This window comes from Misgurnus anguillicaudatus, chromosome 7 (assembly GCF_027580225.2).
Source record: "Misgurnus anguillicaudatus chromosome 7, ASM2758022v2, whole genome shotgun sequence".
Taxonomy (NCBI): Eukaryota; Metazoa; Chordata; class Actinopteri; order Cypriniformes; family Cobitidae; genus Misgurnus; species Misgurnus anguillicaudatus.
In genome coordinates, this window is record NC_073343.2 from 22,826,439 (window position 1) to 22,845,246 (window position 18,808).

General features: G+C 38.5%; 1 protein-coding gene across 1 annotated transcript in view; it reads right to left on the reverse strand.

Annotated features, from left to right (window-relative positions):
* The window catches only part of LOC141365341 (metastasis-associated protein MTA1-like), a 66,602-nt gene that overhangs the window by 9,880 nt on the left and 37,914 nt on the right, over positions 1-18,808 (reverse strand). The window contains exons 5-14 of the mRNA XM_073869593.1: positions 16,250-16,313; positions 10,789-10,906; positions 9,474-9,576; positions 9,158-9,257; positions 5,641-5,829; positions 4,307-4,381; positions 4,154-4,212; positions 3,912-4,039; positions 1,468-1,619; positions 1,019-1,208 (exon numbers count right to left, since the gene is read on the reverse strand). Coding sequence (XP_073725694.1) covers positions 1,019-1,208; positions 1,468-1,619; positions 3,912-4,039; positions 4,154-4,212; positions 4,307-4,381; positions 5,641-5,829; positions 9,158-9,257; positions 9,474-9,576; positions 10,789-10,906; positions 16,250-16,313 — 1,178 coding nt within the window. The remainder of the gene's footprint in view (positions 1-1,018; positions 1,209-1,467; positions 1,620-3,911; positions 4,040-4,153; positions 4,213-4,306; positions 4,382-5,640; positions 5,830-9,157; positions 9,258-9,473; positions 9,577-10,788; positions 10,907-16,249; positions 16,314-18,808) is intronic.

The following is an 18,808-nucleotide window of genomic DNA, read 5'->3' on the forward strand; positions in this document are numbered from 1 at the left end:
TTCATAAAACCCTTTGGGGTCAATGTGGTAGCATGACAGAAGCTTGATGCAGTCGGGAGAACAATTATTTGAATTTGATGGCTTACATTTCTTGCCCGTCACAGAAAATCACCACAGGTGATCATACCAAAGTATTATTTTGTTTGTTTGTTGATCATGAAGTACAAAGTAGATGTGGAAAACTAGGATTCTGTGTGTATTTAACGCGCCACTATTGTTGTTTACAGTGCGTGGAATGGTGCGCTGTGATTTGTTGAGCGGATTTATTGCATTCTGCAGAGAAGAAGGACTGGCGTTTATCGTGTTTTGGAAAAAATTGAGAAAAGATGACAGAATAACATCGGATATCGGATTTTACATAAAATTAAGAATTTACTTTTTAATACTGACCTGATACAATACTGATTTAAATAGCATTTATTGCGCTTTGGAACAAAACTCTTTATTTGTAGCAATAGCCAACAATACATTGAAAGGTCAAAGTTATCAATTTAAATATTAAAAAGGATATTATGTAAAGATTATGTTTCATGAAGATATTTTGTATTTGTATTAGTAGTGCGTGTTGCTAAAGACTTCATTTGGATAACTTTAAAACCAATAAATATTTTTATAATGGAACGCTTGATTTGTTTTGTTTCAGATGATGTATAAATCTCACTTTTCTAACATTTGACCCTTATGACAGTGTTTGTGGTCATATGACCCGTCATGTCACATGTTCTTTTTGTGCTTAATTGTAGTTTGCAGTTGTTTTAGTGGTACTTGCTAAGGCAATAAATTTCCAAGTATGAAACATTAATGCATCAGCGCTCCCACGCGGTTTGTGTTATGACCATAATTACAGCAAATCTATTAAATCGCCACATTTTTGTATCAAAGGGACATTCAAAAAAATATCTCTCCAACAGGCCTTCGGAACTTGACAGCTATGTCTTATGATCTTACGAAGCGCTCATTTTTTGTAGTTTTAAGATCAATGACAGGACAAATCCAACACCAGTTAGCAGACACTCACACTCTGCTTTGATGGCAGCAGTGTTGACGGGTATGTACGGATGTCTGGCAAGGTATTTGGATTTCAACAGGTCCTGGCAAACGCGTCGAGCCGCTTTCGTCATCTGAGATGTGTGAAGGTAGAACGCCTGCCTGGTCTTAACAGCAAACTTCGGGCACTCGCTGTGTCTCATGGGGAGACCGTGAGGACTCTGAAAACCAAACACAGACAGAGATTAAAGCAGGTGACAGGCAAGTCTAAATATTGCATTTTTGAATGTTTTCAAGTTTAATGAAACGCATTATACACTTCACTTAAAAGAAGCATCATAAAACAGAATTGTACAGTAAATGAACAAATTAAACAGACTAAATAAAGCAGGCTCAAGGGAAGAGACAGATACGTTCATGAGAAGAAATCACTCCAGGCCCTGCTGGAAAATGTTTGGAGATGATCCACTTTACACCCACCATGTTGCTGCGGTTAGGTCCAGGCCTTTCTCCATCCAGTCTGGTTGGCAACTTTAGACCTCCGTACTTCTTCCAGTAGGTCCAGCAGGAGGCACACAGTCTGCATTGCATGTTGGGTGGCCCCCATGAGTACCACTGATACGAGTTAGTGGCTACACACAAAAATACAGAAAAAAGCTCCTTCAAAATAAAGCGCAACATGTTTAGGCCAACAGTTTAGTGCAGTTACGCTTTACACATGCAAAGATGTAAGTCAATCACAAAAAAAAAACGTTTTTAGTCTTAAGGGCTGCGTCACGTCTATGAAAACTCAGGGCGGTTTCACATGTGGTGCGATTGCCTGGTCCGAACCCGAGTTCGATTGCTCCCCCCTCCACATGCCCCCCATGGACTGTGTTCACATATTATTTTTGCATCCGAACCGCGGTACGCTTGCATCATCAAGCTGCAGCCGGCACGTTCATGTTGCTTGGCAACTGCTGTAAACGAGAAGATGACAAGCGTGATTGACGAACTGCAAGCAGAGAGATGATTTCTGAATGCCTCCGCAAAAATTTACGTCACCGGACAGCCCGTTGTTATCGAAACGACTTTAGTATGTTTGCGGCAGACAGACGAAAGTGCGTTTCAGTATTATTTTTTTTCTTTGAAAACAAAACCAAAGGTTTAAAAAAAAGAACAAAAGTCGGTGTGCATGTCATTCTATGCATTTTGTTTTCAAGGTAAGTGCACGCACACAAACCCACACGTCTGTTTGGTGGGACATTCCATATAATACGTAATTAACAGCGGTTCACTTCCGCGATTTGGTACGATTGCGCTCACATTAGCAGCGAACCGATCTGGAGTTCACATGAACCGGACGGACCCCAGACCACCCTTTTTAAGCGGACTCGAGTACGTTTCGCGGGTGCGCACCCGAGTTCGGAAGACAGCGTTCACATCATCCAAATGTACCGAACTCTGATGTCAATCGAACCCGGGTGCGCACCAAAATTGCTAATGTAAAAACGCCCTCAGAGGTATCGTAAACCGGAAGTGCACATTAAATAGCGTTTTCAGCCGAGTTTAAAAGCTTTGTTGTGCCTGCCCCCTAAAGGGGGTCGCACACCGGACAAAAAGCGCCACGTCACGCCACGAATCTAAAAACAGAACACATTATTTTCTATTAATGTACGCACACCGGCGGCAGCTGTCCGCTGTGACTCTGGATGCTGCTCAAATCCGTCCCGCCACAGAGCACCACTCACATAGTTTAATATTAAATAACATCATATTTGTCCCAAATCATTAACGATTAACATAGGCAGCTACTTTTTTGCATTTTGAAGTATCTAACCAAGCTTGTGCTATTTCATGTGCAGTTCCGGTGTGTGATACCTGCGAGTTGTCCTATACGCGACGTGGGTGTGCAGGTGTGCAGATTAGTCAATTTTCATAAAAAAATCCAGATAACTTACTCACCACCATGTCATCCAAAATGTTGATGTCTTTCTTTGTTCAGTCGAGAAGAAATTATGTTTTTTGAGGAAAACATTCCAGAATATTTCTTATTTTAATGAACTTTAATGGAACCCAACATGTAACAGTTTTAATGCAGTTTAAAATTGCAGTTTCAAAGGATTCTAAATGATCCCAAACGAGGCATAAGGGTCTTATCTAGCGAAACAATTGTCATTTTTGACAAGATAAACAAAAAATATGCACTTTTAAACCACAACTATTCGTCTATCTCCGGTCATGGGACGCGCCAGCGCAACCTCACGTAATATGTCATCACATCAAGAGGTCACGGTTGACGTATGCGAAACTACGCCTCAGTGTTTAGAAAGAGGACAGTTCCGACGTTGTTGTATGTCCAATGATAATAATTAATGTCTTTGTGTCAGTTTATTGTTTAAAATGGTCCGCAAATGTGCGTTTCATATATGTAGCACGTGACCTTTCCACGGCATTAACCAATTAATTGAGGACGCGCTGGCGCGTCACAGGACTGAAGATAGACGAGAAGTTGGGGTTTACAAGTGCTTGTTTTTTCTTGTCAAAAATGACAATTGTTTAGCTAGATAAGACCCTTATGCCTCATTTGGGATTGTTTAGAGTCCTTTGAAACTACATTAAAATTGCAATTTTAAACTGCATTAAAACTGTTACGTGTTGGGGTCCATTAAACTCCATTAAAATGAGAAAAATCCTAGAATGTTTTCTTCAAAAAACATAATTTCTTCTCGACTAAAAGAAAGACATCAACATTTTGGATGACATGGTGGTGAGTAAATTATCCGGATTATTTTTAATGAAAATGGACTTATCCTTTAAGGCTCAGAGAGGGAGTGAAAAAACTGCGGAAATGTCCCCTTAATTTTTTGCTATCTGCAGTGCCTCACTGTGACTGTCATTAAATCAAAGAAGCTATGGATGAAGAAAGCAGGCCACAAACTCACTGTAACAGCTCTCACACGCCCGACCCAGTACGATGGGCTGACCCGGTATCCCTGGAACAACCCCTGCTCCGTTTACCAGCCCAGGCTTAATGCTGTTCATACTCAGCTGGTTAGGGTTGGGTTTGTTACTGTGGAAACAAAGAAAGTTGGTTATGAGGTCTACTGGAATTTAAGTGCAATCACTTAAAGTTTATGGTGAAATGCAAAAACTGGGGTTGAGGTTTGACCCTTGAGCTACTCACTAGTTGGGGATGTAAACCTGTTTGAGCTTGCTCTCAGCCTCTGCTGCTTTTAACCTTTTCTGTATCGAACAAATGAGAACAGTCTCTGTGTCAAAACTATTGTGCTTGTTTAGAAGTGGAGAAAGAGAGTGAGAAGGGTATAAGATGGATTACCTGCTGAACGTATCTGTCTGTGGTCTTCCACATGTAATAATACTCAATAATGCTGGTTAAAGATTTCCAAGGGAGCTGGAATACAAAGATAATACCAATGATTCCCACCACAAACAAAGAATTAGTTACACATTTATTCAGGGTCCGCACACCTTAGTTAACCTTAAATTTAAGGACCTTTCAAGGACTTTCCGGATCCAATACCCTCAAATTTAAGGACTAAATGTGGGGACACATTTCAAGTGAGAGCAAGGTTACATTGTGTTACCTTTAGTTTTAAGTTACATTGTTACAGTTCCCTTTCGAGGGAACTCGTGCTGCGTCACTGCGGTGACACTTTAGGGACGCCTCCAGGGGTAAGTGTGTCTAAATGTGTATATCATATTTAACTAATGATGAGGCTTAACGACAAAGACATGGTGACGCGGAGCCAAGTAGTATATATTGCTATCTGAAACAGGAAGTACGGCAAGTAATACGCAGTGTCTCGTTTCCTTTTTAGGAAACAACAGTGACATATGTAACCAAAGACGTTTTCATTTGTCAAACACAACTATGCAAAAAAGCATTTTGGTATGAATCAACATTCCCAGGGCCTTGAATTTTTTTCCCCAGATTCACAAAGTTTCAAGGATTTCAAGGACACGTGGGAACCCTGTTTATTGGTTTTCTTGTATCAAGTCAGTTATGTTTTAGGATGGAAATCAGAAGGAAATTATTGATGCTTGTTTTGATTCATATTCCACCTAATGTTTTATTCTCAACGATCACTTTGTCTATTCGAGGAAACACCAAATAACTGTTCCTACTTATTACACCATGGTTTATTCTCTCACACAACATTGAATAGATGACAAAAATAGTATTTGCTATGGTGCTATATACTGAGAATGATGCCGAATGATTGTTTTAGTACTGTGGTTTCACTTTGTATCTGTGATGCACATCATCTCTAACTACTATTAACTTAAAAATGTAAAAATCTTCAAAGTAAGAACCAGTTCTTGATTCCCATCCTTTGTGTCCCTGAATCAGCTGGTTTACTTTAACTGTGCCCATTTTCCATGACTGGCTCCTCCCTACTTCTCCAAGCAGACTGAAGCTCAGGGCCAAAACACTCATTATTGCACTTGCACACAGCAACCACCAGGTGGCAGAGTTAAACATGAACTTGGCACACTTACTCTCCACCAAACAAAGGCAGTTTATCAGTCATGACTGCATAGTATATACAGCGCAGGAAATCATTTTTAAGCAATATATAGCACACAGTGAAGAAATTCGGTTAATTGTTGCCATTAATTGTGTTTAAACCCTGCCCTGGATGAACTCACAAAGTCTTGCTGGATATCAGTGAAGTCTTTGCCGTATTTTTCAAGTGCCTCCTCAAACAGGTTGGCTTCGGATGCGCTCCATTCTTCCATTTCATCCCGACAAAGAACAGGGCCGCCCTGGGGTACTAGCGCAGAGATGGCCCGTGTCATGTCGTAACCGTTCTTATGCATCGTGTCCATGGCATGAAACTAAAAGAAAGCATCAAAGAAAAATCTTTGTTTCCTAGGATTACATTTCAGGTAAGCTTGTTGTTTTTTTAAGAAAAGCGTGCCAACCAACTCATAAATGTGAAAATGCAAACTGCTATGCATAAGACAATACATTAAGACTGTATAAAATTGTATGTATTTTTTTGGTGAGCAGTGTATGAGTATCTGTCTTGCATTGATGCTATCTGGCATCTTTCCTTCATGTTTTGTATACAAAAGACAGGGTTCCCTTACAGAAGTCATTAATCTAAACACGGTTATGGCAAACTTTAACTTCCAATTGCATAATAATGTTCAAAACAGAGTGTTTCAAAAGCGGTGTTGAACTTGAAACACTGCAAAGATAAATATAAATAATTTGTGGGTTGATTTCTCACTAGCAAAACATCTGAATTAGCCCAATAAACCAGTGATAGGTACCCAATGCTTATCCAATTGTATGTCTAACCAATGGCAGAGTGTTTGGAAAACCTGTTTTATGATATGATTTCATGAATATACGTCATTTACAGTCATTTACATAAGTTTTTTTTTTGTTTAAAAATAAACAAGTTGAGCAAGTACATAAAAACTGAATTCAGAACTGTCTCATTACCTTACTCTGATTCACAACGTTAAGCTTATAATAATGATTTATAATTGGAAATGTATGATTTTGCGGGAAATGTCAGTTTATTTGCGGTATTCGTGCATAGTTGGACGCTTGAACATTTTTTGTTTACTCGCTTTATTCACGTGTGAAAGTCGCGCTTGAAATTTTAGTCATTCGAGACATTTACACGTAAATTCGCGTCATGGGAGGGGTTTCTGCGGGCCGGCAGATCCAAGCTTTCACCCACTCCTTTCTAAGCAAATGTTCAAATAGACACTGTGTTTACTAATCGACTGCAGATTTGGTGATTTGCGCGTGGTTGGACACTTGAACATTTTGAGTTTACTTGCTTCATTTGCGCGTGAAAGTCACGTAAATTCGTGACAAGATCCTTTAAATTCCTGTAAAAGTGCGAAGATGTCTCGTATAGCGATGATGATTGTCCTCCATTGTTGTTTTGTATTTCTGACTCCACTCACTTCTGTAATCACTTCACTACTAGAGCAAGCTCCTGATTGGTTAGCGAAGCCCAAAAATCCACCAAAGTTCAGATTTTTCAACTCGCACAATTCCCGCGCCAACGCTCGAAACGCTCAATTCGAGATGCGCCATTAGCGCGTTTTGTGTCGCAGGATGCCTATTCCCGCCTTTGCATTGACTTCACATGTAAATCACTCGCGCTTGCCGCCTCTTCCGCGTCTGGTGTGAACGCACAGTTAAAGTGTGTAAAGAAACCTGCAATTTTATGTTATGTTTCAAACAGAGATGGAAAAAGGGAGAAGAAAGTTACTGACTGCAGCATTAAAATTGTCATGAAATTTTTGGAATATTGTGGGTTTTTTTTACTTATTTTCCAGCTCTCTTTACCTTTGGTCATGAGAAATGATCGCAGCAATTAGCAACATGACCTAGCTAACAACTAACAACAAAAGCAATAGGTGTACGAGAGTATACATCACTTCAAATAATTTATGATTCATTGGTTCTTAAGAATGCACAGTCTATAGTGAGTGATCCTGATCATGTTTTATTCCCAATGTATCAACTTCTGCCTTCAGGAAAACGTTTTAGAGTCCCACTATGTAAGAGCAACCATTATAAAAATTCACTTTTACCGGTATCTATTAAAGGATTAATCAATTTTCTTAAAAAAATCCAGATAATTTACTTACCACCATGTCATCCAAAATGTTGATGTCTTTCTTTGTTCAGTCGAGAAGAAATTATGTTTTTTGAGGAAAACACTCCAGGACTTTTCTCATTCCAATGGACCCCAATGGAACCCAACACGTAACTGTTTTAATGCAGTTTCAACCGAGTTTCAAAGGACTCTAAATGATCCCAAATGAGGCATAAGGGTCTTATCTAGCGAAACGATTGTCATTTTTGACAAGAAAAATTTAAAAAATGCACTTTTAAACTACATCTTCTCGTCTTCCTCCGGTCATGTGACACGCCAGCATGACCTCAGGTAATACGTCATCACGTCAAGAGGTCACGGATGACATATGCAAAACTCCGCCCCAGTGTTAACAAGTGTGGAGAAAGAGGACCGTTCCGACGTTGTATGTGAATTGATACTAATTAATGACTTTGTGTCGGTTTATTGTTTAAAATGGTCCGCAAATGTGCATTTCATATATGTAACACGCGACCTTTCCACGTCACCACGCAATCACGTGAGGTCGCACTGGCCCTTCACCAGAAGTTGTTGTTTAAAAGTGCATATTTTTTTTCTATCGTTTCATTAGATAAGACCATTATGCCTCGTTTGGGATCGTTTAGAGTCCTTTGAAACTCCTTTGAGAAAACTGTTAAAAGTGTTGGGGTCCATTAAAGTCCATTAAAATGAGAAAATCCTGGAATGTTTTCCTCAAAAAACATAATTTCTTCTCGACTGAACAAAAAAAGACATCAACATTTTGGATGACATGGTGGTGAGTAAATTATCTGGACTTTTTTTTAGAAAATGGACTAATCCTTTAATATTTTAAATAGTAAGATGTAGTTCTTTTTTCTATTTTTATTTCTTATTTATTTGTATATTGTTATTGTGTGTTGTGTGTATGATTATGTATTATTGCAGCTTTGTTCTTTTCAGGAAAATTGTTTTGGACTCAATGAAGTATACTCTACAACGATGCATTCGTTTTAAAATTTTTAAATTTAAGTTGCGCCCTACCTTTTTTCTCATTTCAGAAACCGTTTCACTCGTCATGACGGGGAAAATGAAACAAATCTCTACGTACGTAGCAAACACAAATAATCACAAATAAACACAAATAGCCAAAATTAAATGACTGTAATAATGACAGTAGCTTGCAGGTGCTAGAATGATGATTTTAAATAACATAGTGACTGAATTTACAGATTTTAATCAAACTTTTAAGATTATGCATTGTATCGATTAGTTTGTATGCGATAAACTGAAAGATTAAATTTTTTAAATACTTTTTTAAATGGCAGGATACATATAACAAGATATTTTCATTTTATCATAGAACATATGATGGCCTGTACACTAAATCAAAATAAAGCATTAAGATTAACAACCAATTAAAAAAATTGGACAAATAATTAAAAAGGTTTTAGATTTACTATTTAAACAGCTGCCAGTAATGAGTGTAAATCTGCTGAGTCTAACTAAAGTGTAAATCTTCCAGGAACGTGCGTGCGTGTGTGTGTGTGTGTGTAATAACATGAGATGTGCTGTACCAGTGTGATGTCTCTGGAGGCTGCCGCAGCGCTCATGTGCAGACTGGGCTGCCGAACTGAACTGCTGCAGTCTAGAGCCCGCGCAAACGTACCCACAGACCTGCACGGGAGGGGCGAGTGGCAAATTTGAGAAAGAGCGAAAATATGCAAAAAAAAATGAGGAGACAGAATGAGTATAGAACATGCTGTTTAGGAAAAGAAAGTAAAGTAAGTGGAAAAATAAAGACTATAGATATTCTGAGGTGACATCTTTAATGTTCAAAGTCCAGAAAGCCACATGACTGTGGGAAAAAATCTGGGTATGAAACACGCTTACCGGGCCACGACTAGAAACTGGTCGATCTGTTTCTCACTGAGGGGGTTGGTTGGATCCCACACCTTCTCCTCCAGTTTTTCAAGCTCCCGATCGTCACTCTCTCCTGACAAACCAACACACACATTTCTCATCATTTAATTACAATATGCATACAGCTAAGATATTTTATCTGCCTTCTTCCTAAAGCACTTTTATTTAAAGTTTAGCTATTAAAGTCTGTGCTAATAGTTATATGAAACATATCAGGGTCCCATTCAACATTCAATTTTTACAGTCTCTCACTAACGCCAATATGGATCAAAAAAGTTTATTGGCATTATATTGCAGATACCAAGTTGTGAGGTAAACTAAGGGGCTGTGTACACTTAGTATTAAGATGTGTTTTCGTCGATCGGAACACAAGTGGACGAGAGAGACACATCACGTTTACACCTGCTATTTAAATCCGTCTCTTTTGTCCACTTTCTGTCCTGAATACTGTGAGGGGGTGGTCTGTCGAGACTGTGGGCAAGTCTCTCCGCTGTCATTTAAACACAAGCGGGAGTAATGACGAGTTTACATGGACGCGAACTAATATTATGGCAGAGTCCACTGCTTTTGTTGCAAGTAAACATGCTGCACAGTGTTTTGTACATGCATATGTTAGAGCTTTCTTTGATATTTCAGCGTAATTGATGAAATAGGATTGCGCAACTTTCACACGCTTGCAAAATGAAACTGCGGAGATCAGCCGCTTTAGTTTTATCAACAAAAGGCTAAAAATAGCGCTGTTCAAGGTGTGTTCGCGCCAGAAGTCAGAAAAGACGTAAAACATTGTGTTTAGTACCTTAGATTAGATAAATGGGCGGAGAGAAGGTGGTCCGTGTGGCTGTTTGAACACATTCAACCAAATGTGCATTTACACTACAAAAGCAATCCGATCGAAAGGGGTTTCGACTACCTCTGAATGTGGTTGAAAGTGGTCGAAAGTGGACGAGCTTAAAACGTTTTATACACCGTTTACACCTGGCATTAACGTCGTCCACTTGTGATCCGATCAACGAAAACGCATGTTAATGCCAAGTGTAAACAGCCTCTAAAAGCTAGTGGCCATTTAAGAAGAAGGAGTCACTTAATATCACCTCTAGTGAAAATAACATCAAAGCATAAAAAATGCATTTCAGGGCACTTCAGAGTTTTTTATTATTTTTTAAAATAAAGACAATCAAGATGACGGAAGAGCATGAGATTATGTTTTAAAAATATGAAGTGTTAGCAGTGTCAGCTGAAGAGCCCTGGGTGTAAAACAACAGCAGAGCTTTGGTTGATGTCTTACCTTCTTTAAGGAGGTCAGTGATGTCAGCTTGGTACTTATTTCCAACTCTGATCTCTCCTTTATCAGCCAGCAGAGTCTTCTGCTGTGGGTCATACACCAGCGAGTAAAAAAAAGCATCCTGCAAACAAAGGACACCATGATTAAAGCTTAAATGTAAACAAATAAACTGATGGAGGGCAATGTTTGTGCAGTGTTTTCAATTCACTTTCTGTGGGAGCTAAGCAACAAGCTGACACAGGGAATTGTGGGATTGACGGTGGAAAATCACGGAAACAACATTCATAGGTTCCCACGGAGTTGAAACGGAGTTTCAAAGGTCTATAAACGATCCCAGGCGAGGCGTGGGGGTCTTGTCTAGTGAAACGATTGTCATTTTTGACAAGAAAAAAAAATGCTCTTTTAGACCACAACTTTTTGTCTAGGTCCAGTCCAGCACAACCTAACGTAAATGCGTAGTGACGTAGGGAGGTCACGTGTTACATATATAAAACGCAAATTTGCGGACCATTATAAACAATAAACTGACACAAAGACATTAATTAGTATCAGTTGACATACAACAACGTAGGAACGGTCCTCTTTCTCCACACTTGTAAACACTGGTGCGGAGTTTCGCGTTCGTCCTCTGTGACCTCTTGATGTATTGCGTGGGGTCACGCTGGCGCATCACGACTGGATCTTGACGAGAAGTTGTGGTTTAAAAGTGGATATTTTTATACAATAATTTCGCTAGATAAGACCCTTATGCCTCGTTTGGGATCGTTTATGGTCCTTTGGAGCTCCATTGAAAAAGACTGTTGAGTGTTGAGTTGAGTGTTGAATGTTGGGCTCTATTGGGGTCCATTGAAATGAGAAAAATCCTGCAATGTTTTCCTCAAAAAAACATAATTTCTTCTTGACTGAACAAAGAAAGACATCAACATTTTGGATGACATGGTGGTGAGTAAATTATCTGGAATATTCCTTTAAGTGGACATATAATGCAAACTTTTTCCATGTTTAAGTGCTATAGTTAGGTCACCAGGGCTTCGATCAGCCTAGAAAACGTGAAAAAAAAACAGTAAATTAGTTCTGGTAAACCATCCTCTGCAAGCATGTGAAAAAATAGGTCATTCAGATTTCGCTGTAAAAAGGGGATCTTATTATAATAACACCGCCCCTTAACCATGCCACCGCCATTTAGTGCAGAAAGAGAGAACGAGAAAATTGTGCTGTCTGTCAACTCAATTGGCAGCACAATTGAGTTTCAATTTCAACAAACCACCATTATGGTGATCAGTGTTTGCATTGCATCAGCTCATTTGCATTTACAGGAACACACTGCAAACAATGACTTTCTTACTTAGTATTTTTGTCTTGTTTTCAGTACAAGCATTTAAAAATTCTTAAATGAAGATGTATTTCTTGATGAGCAAAATGACCTAGGAAAATAAGTCTAGTTTTTAGACAAAACATATATATTTTAGGTAAATTAGTGCTTAAAGGAACAGTATGTAGGATTGTGGCCAAAACCAGAGTCATATAATAAGACACTCACATAGACGTCCGTTGTAAGAATGGTATGCGGAAGTAACAGCGTGTCATGTAGTGATGCATAGTTCCAAACGCAGCACTGAAGCCCATTCATTTCAATGGCACCTGCTGGTAAATCGATGAAATTACAGTTTCTCTTTACATTTTCGGACATTTTATGAATATAGTCAACAGTGATATTTTATGAACTCTGCTGTAGGTAATGATTATCGTTAATAATAACTAGTAAAACTTTTATATTTTAATGAGTTTTGTATAATGTGTGAATAATATAGATTTAATGGTTTAATACTTTATTACTGGTGGCCATCTTATCTTTTTTATATATTACGAGTAACACTAGGGGGCAACAGCGAGAAGCTAAATGCCTCATAAGAAAGTCACACTGCTTCACAATGCTGCTATGTGTTTCATTGTGTTTGGTAAGTAATACGAGTGATAAACACTTAATTCAAGAAAATTTCTTTTTGCTTGTTTTAATCACAAATTCGCTTAAATTTTTTATTTTTTGTCTAAAAACTAGACTTATTATCCTAGATCATTTTGCTCAATAAAAATACATCTTAATTTAAGAATTTTCTGATATTTTTACTGAAAACAAGACAAAAATACTAAGTAAGAAAGTCATTTCTTTGCAGTGCATGGCCAAAAATTGCTAAGTTTTGCTTACACCTATAACGTGGTAATTTTGACATGTTGTGATAAATTATCTATGGGGTATTTTGAGCTAAGACTTTACATACACACATACACATGGAGATGCCAAAGACTTATTTTACATCTTTAAAAAGTCTCTTAAAATGTCCCCTTTAATAGATAGAGATGAGGAGCAGAGAACACGAGTACATTTATCAAATTAATACTGTATTTATTGTTATTAATAACGCATACTTTCCTATGAAGGTTATCTTACAAAGATACATAATTTTTGGCATACTACATAACATTTTAATTTAACTGCATACATTTTATAGTGGGAACATTATGCTCTTCATTTTATGTTTTTTTATAATTTACCTATTAATGCTTTTTAGTTGAATGGTTCATTGGATTTTCTCCCAAAAACTATTTTGCATTCAAACAATATTTGAAGGACCCCTAGTAAATACCACCACAGAACCCCCAAAGGTCCACGTTGCAACCTATGCATTAAAGAATAAGAACGATACAGACTCTTGACCAGTGTTGGGGAAAGTTACTTTTAAAAGTAATGCATTACAATATTAAGTTACTCCCCCAAAAAGTAACTAGTTGTGTTACTTAGTTACTGTTCATGGAAAGTAAAACTTGCATTACTTTTAAAGGGACACAAGGCAGCATTTTTATGTTAATAAATCATCTTCGTAAGTCGGTATATGGTTAAATGACTCATTACCGGACAAATGAAGTCTCTCTCGCCCGCCCCTACCGTCTGTAGGAAGAATACCCCACTTGCAACTTCGCTGTATCCGACCCGGTGTCCTTCAGTCTCGTTAAGTCTCAGAAATCGCGAGAAGCAGTATCACTTTACAGCAAACACAGAGGCAGGCAAGCTAAACACGGCTAGCGATTGTTGCAAATGGCAGAGCCGGGGAAGAAGCATCGAAAACCTTTGACGGAAGGGAGACCTAACTGGATTGGAAATAAGCTGATAAACTTGGTTCCGAGGGGGGAGGGACAACAGTTTGTTTTTACGACAGTGTGTTTAAAAGCATTTACTTTCAGACACTAGGGGGAGCTCGTAGAGAAATATTACGCAGACTTGCCTGGTTTCCCTTTAAGTTACTTTTGCGTTACTTTTTTATCTAATTAATTAAACTGAAAAGTAACTTGCATTACTTTTTTTAAAAAGTAAGTAAAATAATAATGTGTACATTTATAAAGTAATGCGTTACTTTACTCGTTACTTCAGAAAAGTAATATAATTACATAATGCACATTACTTGTAATGCGTTACCCACAACACTGCTCGTGACCATTCCTAAATTGTTAGCACTGACTCAAAAACTCAAGGAAAAAGTCAGCCCTTGTGGGTTCCTCAGGTATAGGCAAAAAATAAATGGGTTTATTATAATGGCACATTTGGGACCATCCTGCCAAGTCTTGGGTCTCTGCAATTTATGATCTTTAAGACTCAGGCATTTTCTGGGTAGGAAAATTAAAAAACTGAACAAATACAACAGGGTGCCAAAAGCAACTGACCATCCATCCATCCATTAAACCAATAAAACCTTTTAACCAACCATCCATCAATCCATGCAGAGAGAGAAACAAGTTTGTCTAAAATAGGGATATAACTTAAGCGCAAGTTGTATCAATCAGGCATCCTGATAAAACGCTTCCCCTAGAGCTGTGACGATTAATTGTGCAAATGCGCATTTTCTTAAAGGTAGGGTAACAGATTTGATCCTGAAACATTTTTTGTTATGCTGGTTAAAAGTCTCCTTACATCCTGATAGCAATCACTGTGTTAAGTTGGTTAAATGTATTTGTAGAAATTTATGTCATCTGTGAAAGGCGTAGGACCAAAAAATGTTCAACAAATCATAGATTTCGGTCCGAACGGACGTTTCCATTTTTGTCCCTAATACGTAAGCATAATTTGAATGCCCACCGCGCAGCGAGTCCACGCAGACACCATACGTCATCGCGCGTTCACGTGCGCTTACCTACTGCCTGTAAACAGTGAGAACAGCAAACTTTTTTGCTAAATTGACAACCTACACAGGAGGCACAAAACTAAAGGCATCTTTTATAACAACAACAGCAAAAACTGCCTGGATCAGCAAGAGCAAAAACCCAAATGAACATCGGTAACTTTACTGCTTTACCACGAGATGCAAACAGCTGCAGGACGCAAAGGGTCTGAAAGAGTCGTTGCACAGTTTATTTTGGTAAGGTAGGTACGCGATATGTTTGTATTGAGATGGATTCAGATATTCTACTTTGATGGAACATTGTGTTGCTTATGAAATTTGTGTTCGTTTACGGATTAGCGTAACGATATAGTTACTACGTCTACACAACCGAACGTGTGCTTAAACTAATTCTGATGTAAACCAGTTGTTTGGTTATTTTGGCAGTGTTATTCGACTTTGTACTGCAAAGTTGTCTCACTGCTGAATGAGACATGAGATGTGACCGTCTGATCTGTGCGTGTTCATGTGTTTTGGAAGAGGCGTGACTTTGGATGGCGGTTTGACTTGAGGGTGGGATCGGGATTTCATTGCTAGGCGGCTACCGTTAGCATTTTTCAAAATGTGTTACCCTACCTTTAATGAATTAATTTTAATGAATTCCCGACACATCCAAAAGCCAGATTTGTGCCACAGAAGAAGAACCATAACAAACACTATTCCAAGAAATGTCTATAAGAATATTTATATTATACGACTCCGACTCATAATGATTTTAGATTGATAAGGACTTCTCACTGACCAAAATGCCGTAGTACACGCACAAGCTGCACATGAAATATCGCAGCCTTGCAATCCAGAATTGATTTCAGACAGGTGTTTTAATGGAAGATGTAATTTATCGTCACAATCCTAGTTTCCCCCCCAACTGTTATCATGCATATGATGACTTTATTGACCATCTATTGATGGCAACATAGACCATACCGCTGACAACCACACTGCTGTACATTATTCACACACACCCGGCAAATCTCTGCCATTTTTAAACGGATTTCTTCTGCGCCAGTGGACACATACCGTAAGCAGAGTCTCTAGTCTGCTCATTACTAAATATGAGAAGGAACATACTGGGTCAACATGCTGAATTATTCATTTAGATTGGGACTCAAAACCATCTCGCTCACTCACATGCTTCAGATAAACATTTCCCTTTCACACGCGTGCTGTGAACGAAGATGCAGTGAGTGAAAGGCAAATTCATGCAAAGTAGAGTTGCAGCACGTGTGCTCAAAAGCTATGATGATACTCACCTCTCTCTCTAAATAGGACTTGAGGGCTTCCGTTTCATTTAGGAGTGTAACACAGCATTTCCCCCTGAAAAAAAAACAATGACATACAAATGTTTATTATAGACTGACTCACACAGCCGCATATGCTGCTAAATGGATCATAATCAGATCACACTGTTTGTTCCAAATTCTGTTGGACAGAAATGGCATTTTGCGTTAGCTCTGCTGTCTGGCCATGGTTATGAAATTGCCATGAGGTAACCGTACAATCATTTAGTGCAGTACGTGTGTTCACTTCTCACAGGGATGGGTTAAATGCAGGATCACATTTCGAGTATGCATTGCATACTTGAAAAGCTTGTCACTTTCATGTGTATGTTTAAAGCTTAAAGCTCACATAACACACACCGTTTTTGCCTAATCTAATTTTAATCTTGGTTACTTATAGAGTAGTATTTCATCCTTCATATGTCCAAAGAGTCTTTCATGTTGTCAGCTTATTAAAAAGACAGAACAGCCTTTCCGTTTTTTTCCGGAGAAAGACGAACACTTACATATATGATCCAGAATCGGATACTGAGTCAGTAATTGATCAACAGCAGCAACGATTACAGCAGGACATCTCTCTATCTGGTAATTAATCCTTGTTTGTTTATCCGCTATTTTAATAAAAAAAAGTGACGTAAATCTTGATGTGTATTTTTTCTGCATTTTCCCGTTTAAAAGGTGTAAATCTCGTATGTGCAGTACAATGCCGATTGAGGCGGAAAATGTTTGCTGTTGCTTACATTACATGCACGTATGCTCTGATTGCAAACAAAACATGTAAGATTTTTATTAACTTACGCATGTGGTTGTGACTCCTAAACGTGGTATTTTAAAGTTGGGACCGCTCAATCAGTTGTAAACAAGTGGCAAGTCCGACATCAAACTGAGCATTGTTTGTAAAGCAGTCCTCTCCGAAATGCAGCCAGCGAACAAACATAAACCCATTTCGCAATTACGTTGCGCCATCCGTTGCGCCGAAAAACTAACTGCATCCACTGTTGTCTTAAGACAGGGAAAGCTAAATAAGGTTTTCTCCTACTTTCATCCAAAAGACCTTCTTTGTCCAACAATCTTAATAAAACAAAGTTGTCACATGCTGTGCAGTGATAACGGTGACTTCTACTCGACGAAGCAATGCTAATGCGCATTCTCGATTCTCGCTTGCCGTGCAGGGCAGTCGTGCTTTTCCGGGGGTAAAGGCCCATAAAAGTAATATAGGGTGTCAATCAGTCGTAATGGATACCCCTGTTAAAAAAACTTTTCGAAACTTTTTGGAAAAGGAGGAGTAAATTTGGCCCAGAAATACTCTGTCACAAGCTCAACTGCTTTGACACTTTGTTCGCGCACCAGCGCGACCTCATGTAATACATCATCACGTCAAGAGATCACGGATGACGAATGTGAAACTACGCCCCAGTGTTTACAAGTGTGAAGAGAGAGGACCGTTCCGACGTTGTTGTATGATACTAATTAATGTCTTTGTATCAGTTTATTGTTTAAAATGGTCTGCAAATGTGCGTTTTTATATATGTAATACGTGACCTTTCGAAGTCATTACGCAATTACGTGAGGTTGTGCTGGCGCGTCACAGGACCAGAGGAAGACGAGAAGTTGTGGTTTAAAAGTGCTTTTTTTTTTCTTGCCAAAAATGACAATTGTTTCACTAGATAAGACCCTTATGCCTCGTTTGAGATCGTTTAGAGTCCTTTGAAACTGCAATTTGAAACTGCATTAAAACTAAAAAATATTGGGGTCCATTAAAGTCCATTTAAATAAGAAAATTCCAGGAATGTTTTCCTCAAAAAACATAATTACTTCTCGACTGAACAAAGAAAGGCATCAACATTTTGGATGACAGGTTGTGAGTAAATTATCTGGATTTTTTTAAAGAAAATTGACTAATCCTTTAAGCATGAAGGTTACAACTTTTAAACTGTGTTAATAAGTCAGAATGCATGAAATAGAATTACCCCCCCCCCCAAAACACAATAAATAAATAAACAAAACTCTTCTTTAAGATGTTAAGACATAAGAACTTTTATGCTCAGAACTTTTATTTGAAGTAAATCATTTCATATTGTATTAGAATTTATAAAAATGCATGAATCGGCACTCATGAGAGACCTCAAAGCAAAAACAAACCTGCAAAAATCCAATCTGATTGTACCGAGTACTTCATTGAGTAAAATCTTAGTTAACCAGACAAAACACAAGCCAAAATGCATTAAAGTCCGTGTAATTTCAGAGAATTGTTTCTAAACACATTATAAATGTTGGAAATGTATTGCTGAAAGACGTTACAAAGACTGTGAACTGTGAAGTAATAAATTGTGGAGTTACACTGTTAGGTTATTTTGAATGTAGAAGTGCGGAAAGCACGCTCAAATAGAGAGCGTTGCGGTTGCAACGCGCACGCATTGGCGACCGGATGGGGCAACGTGACAAAGTTGTAAAACCTTCAAATGCAAATGAGCATTTGCAAATGAGTGACTTTCGGGAGCGACTACCAATAGGACTGAAGCGTGACGTTAA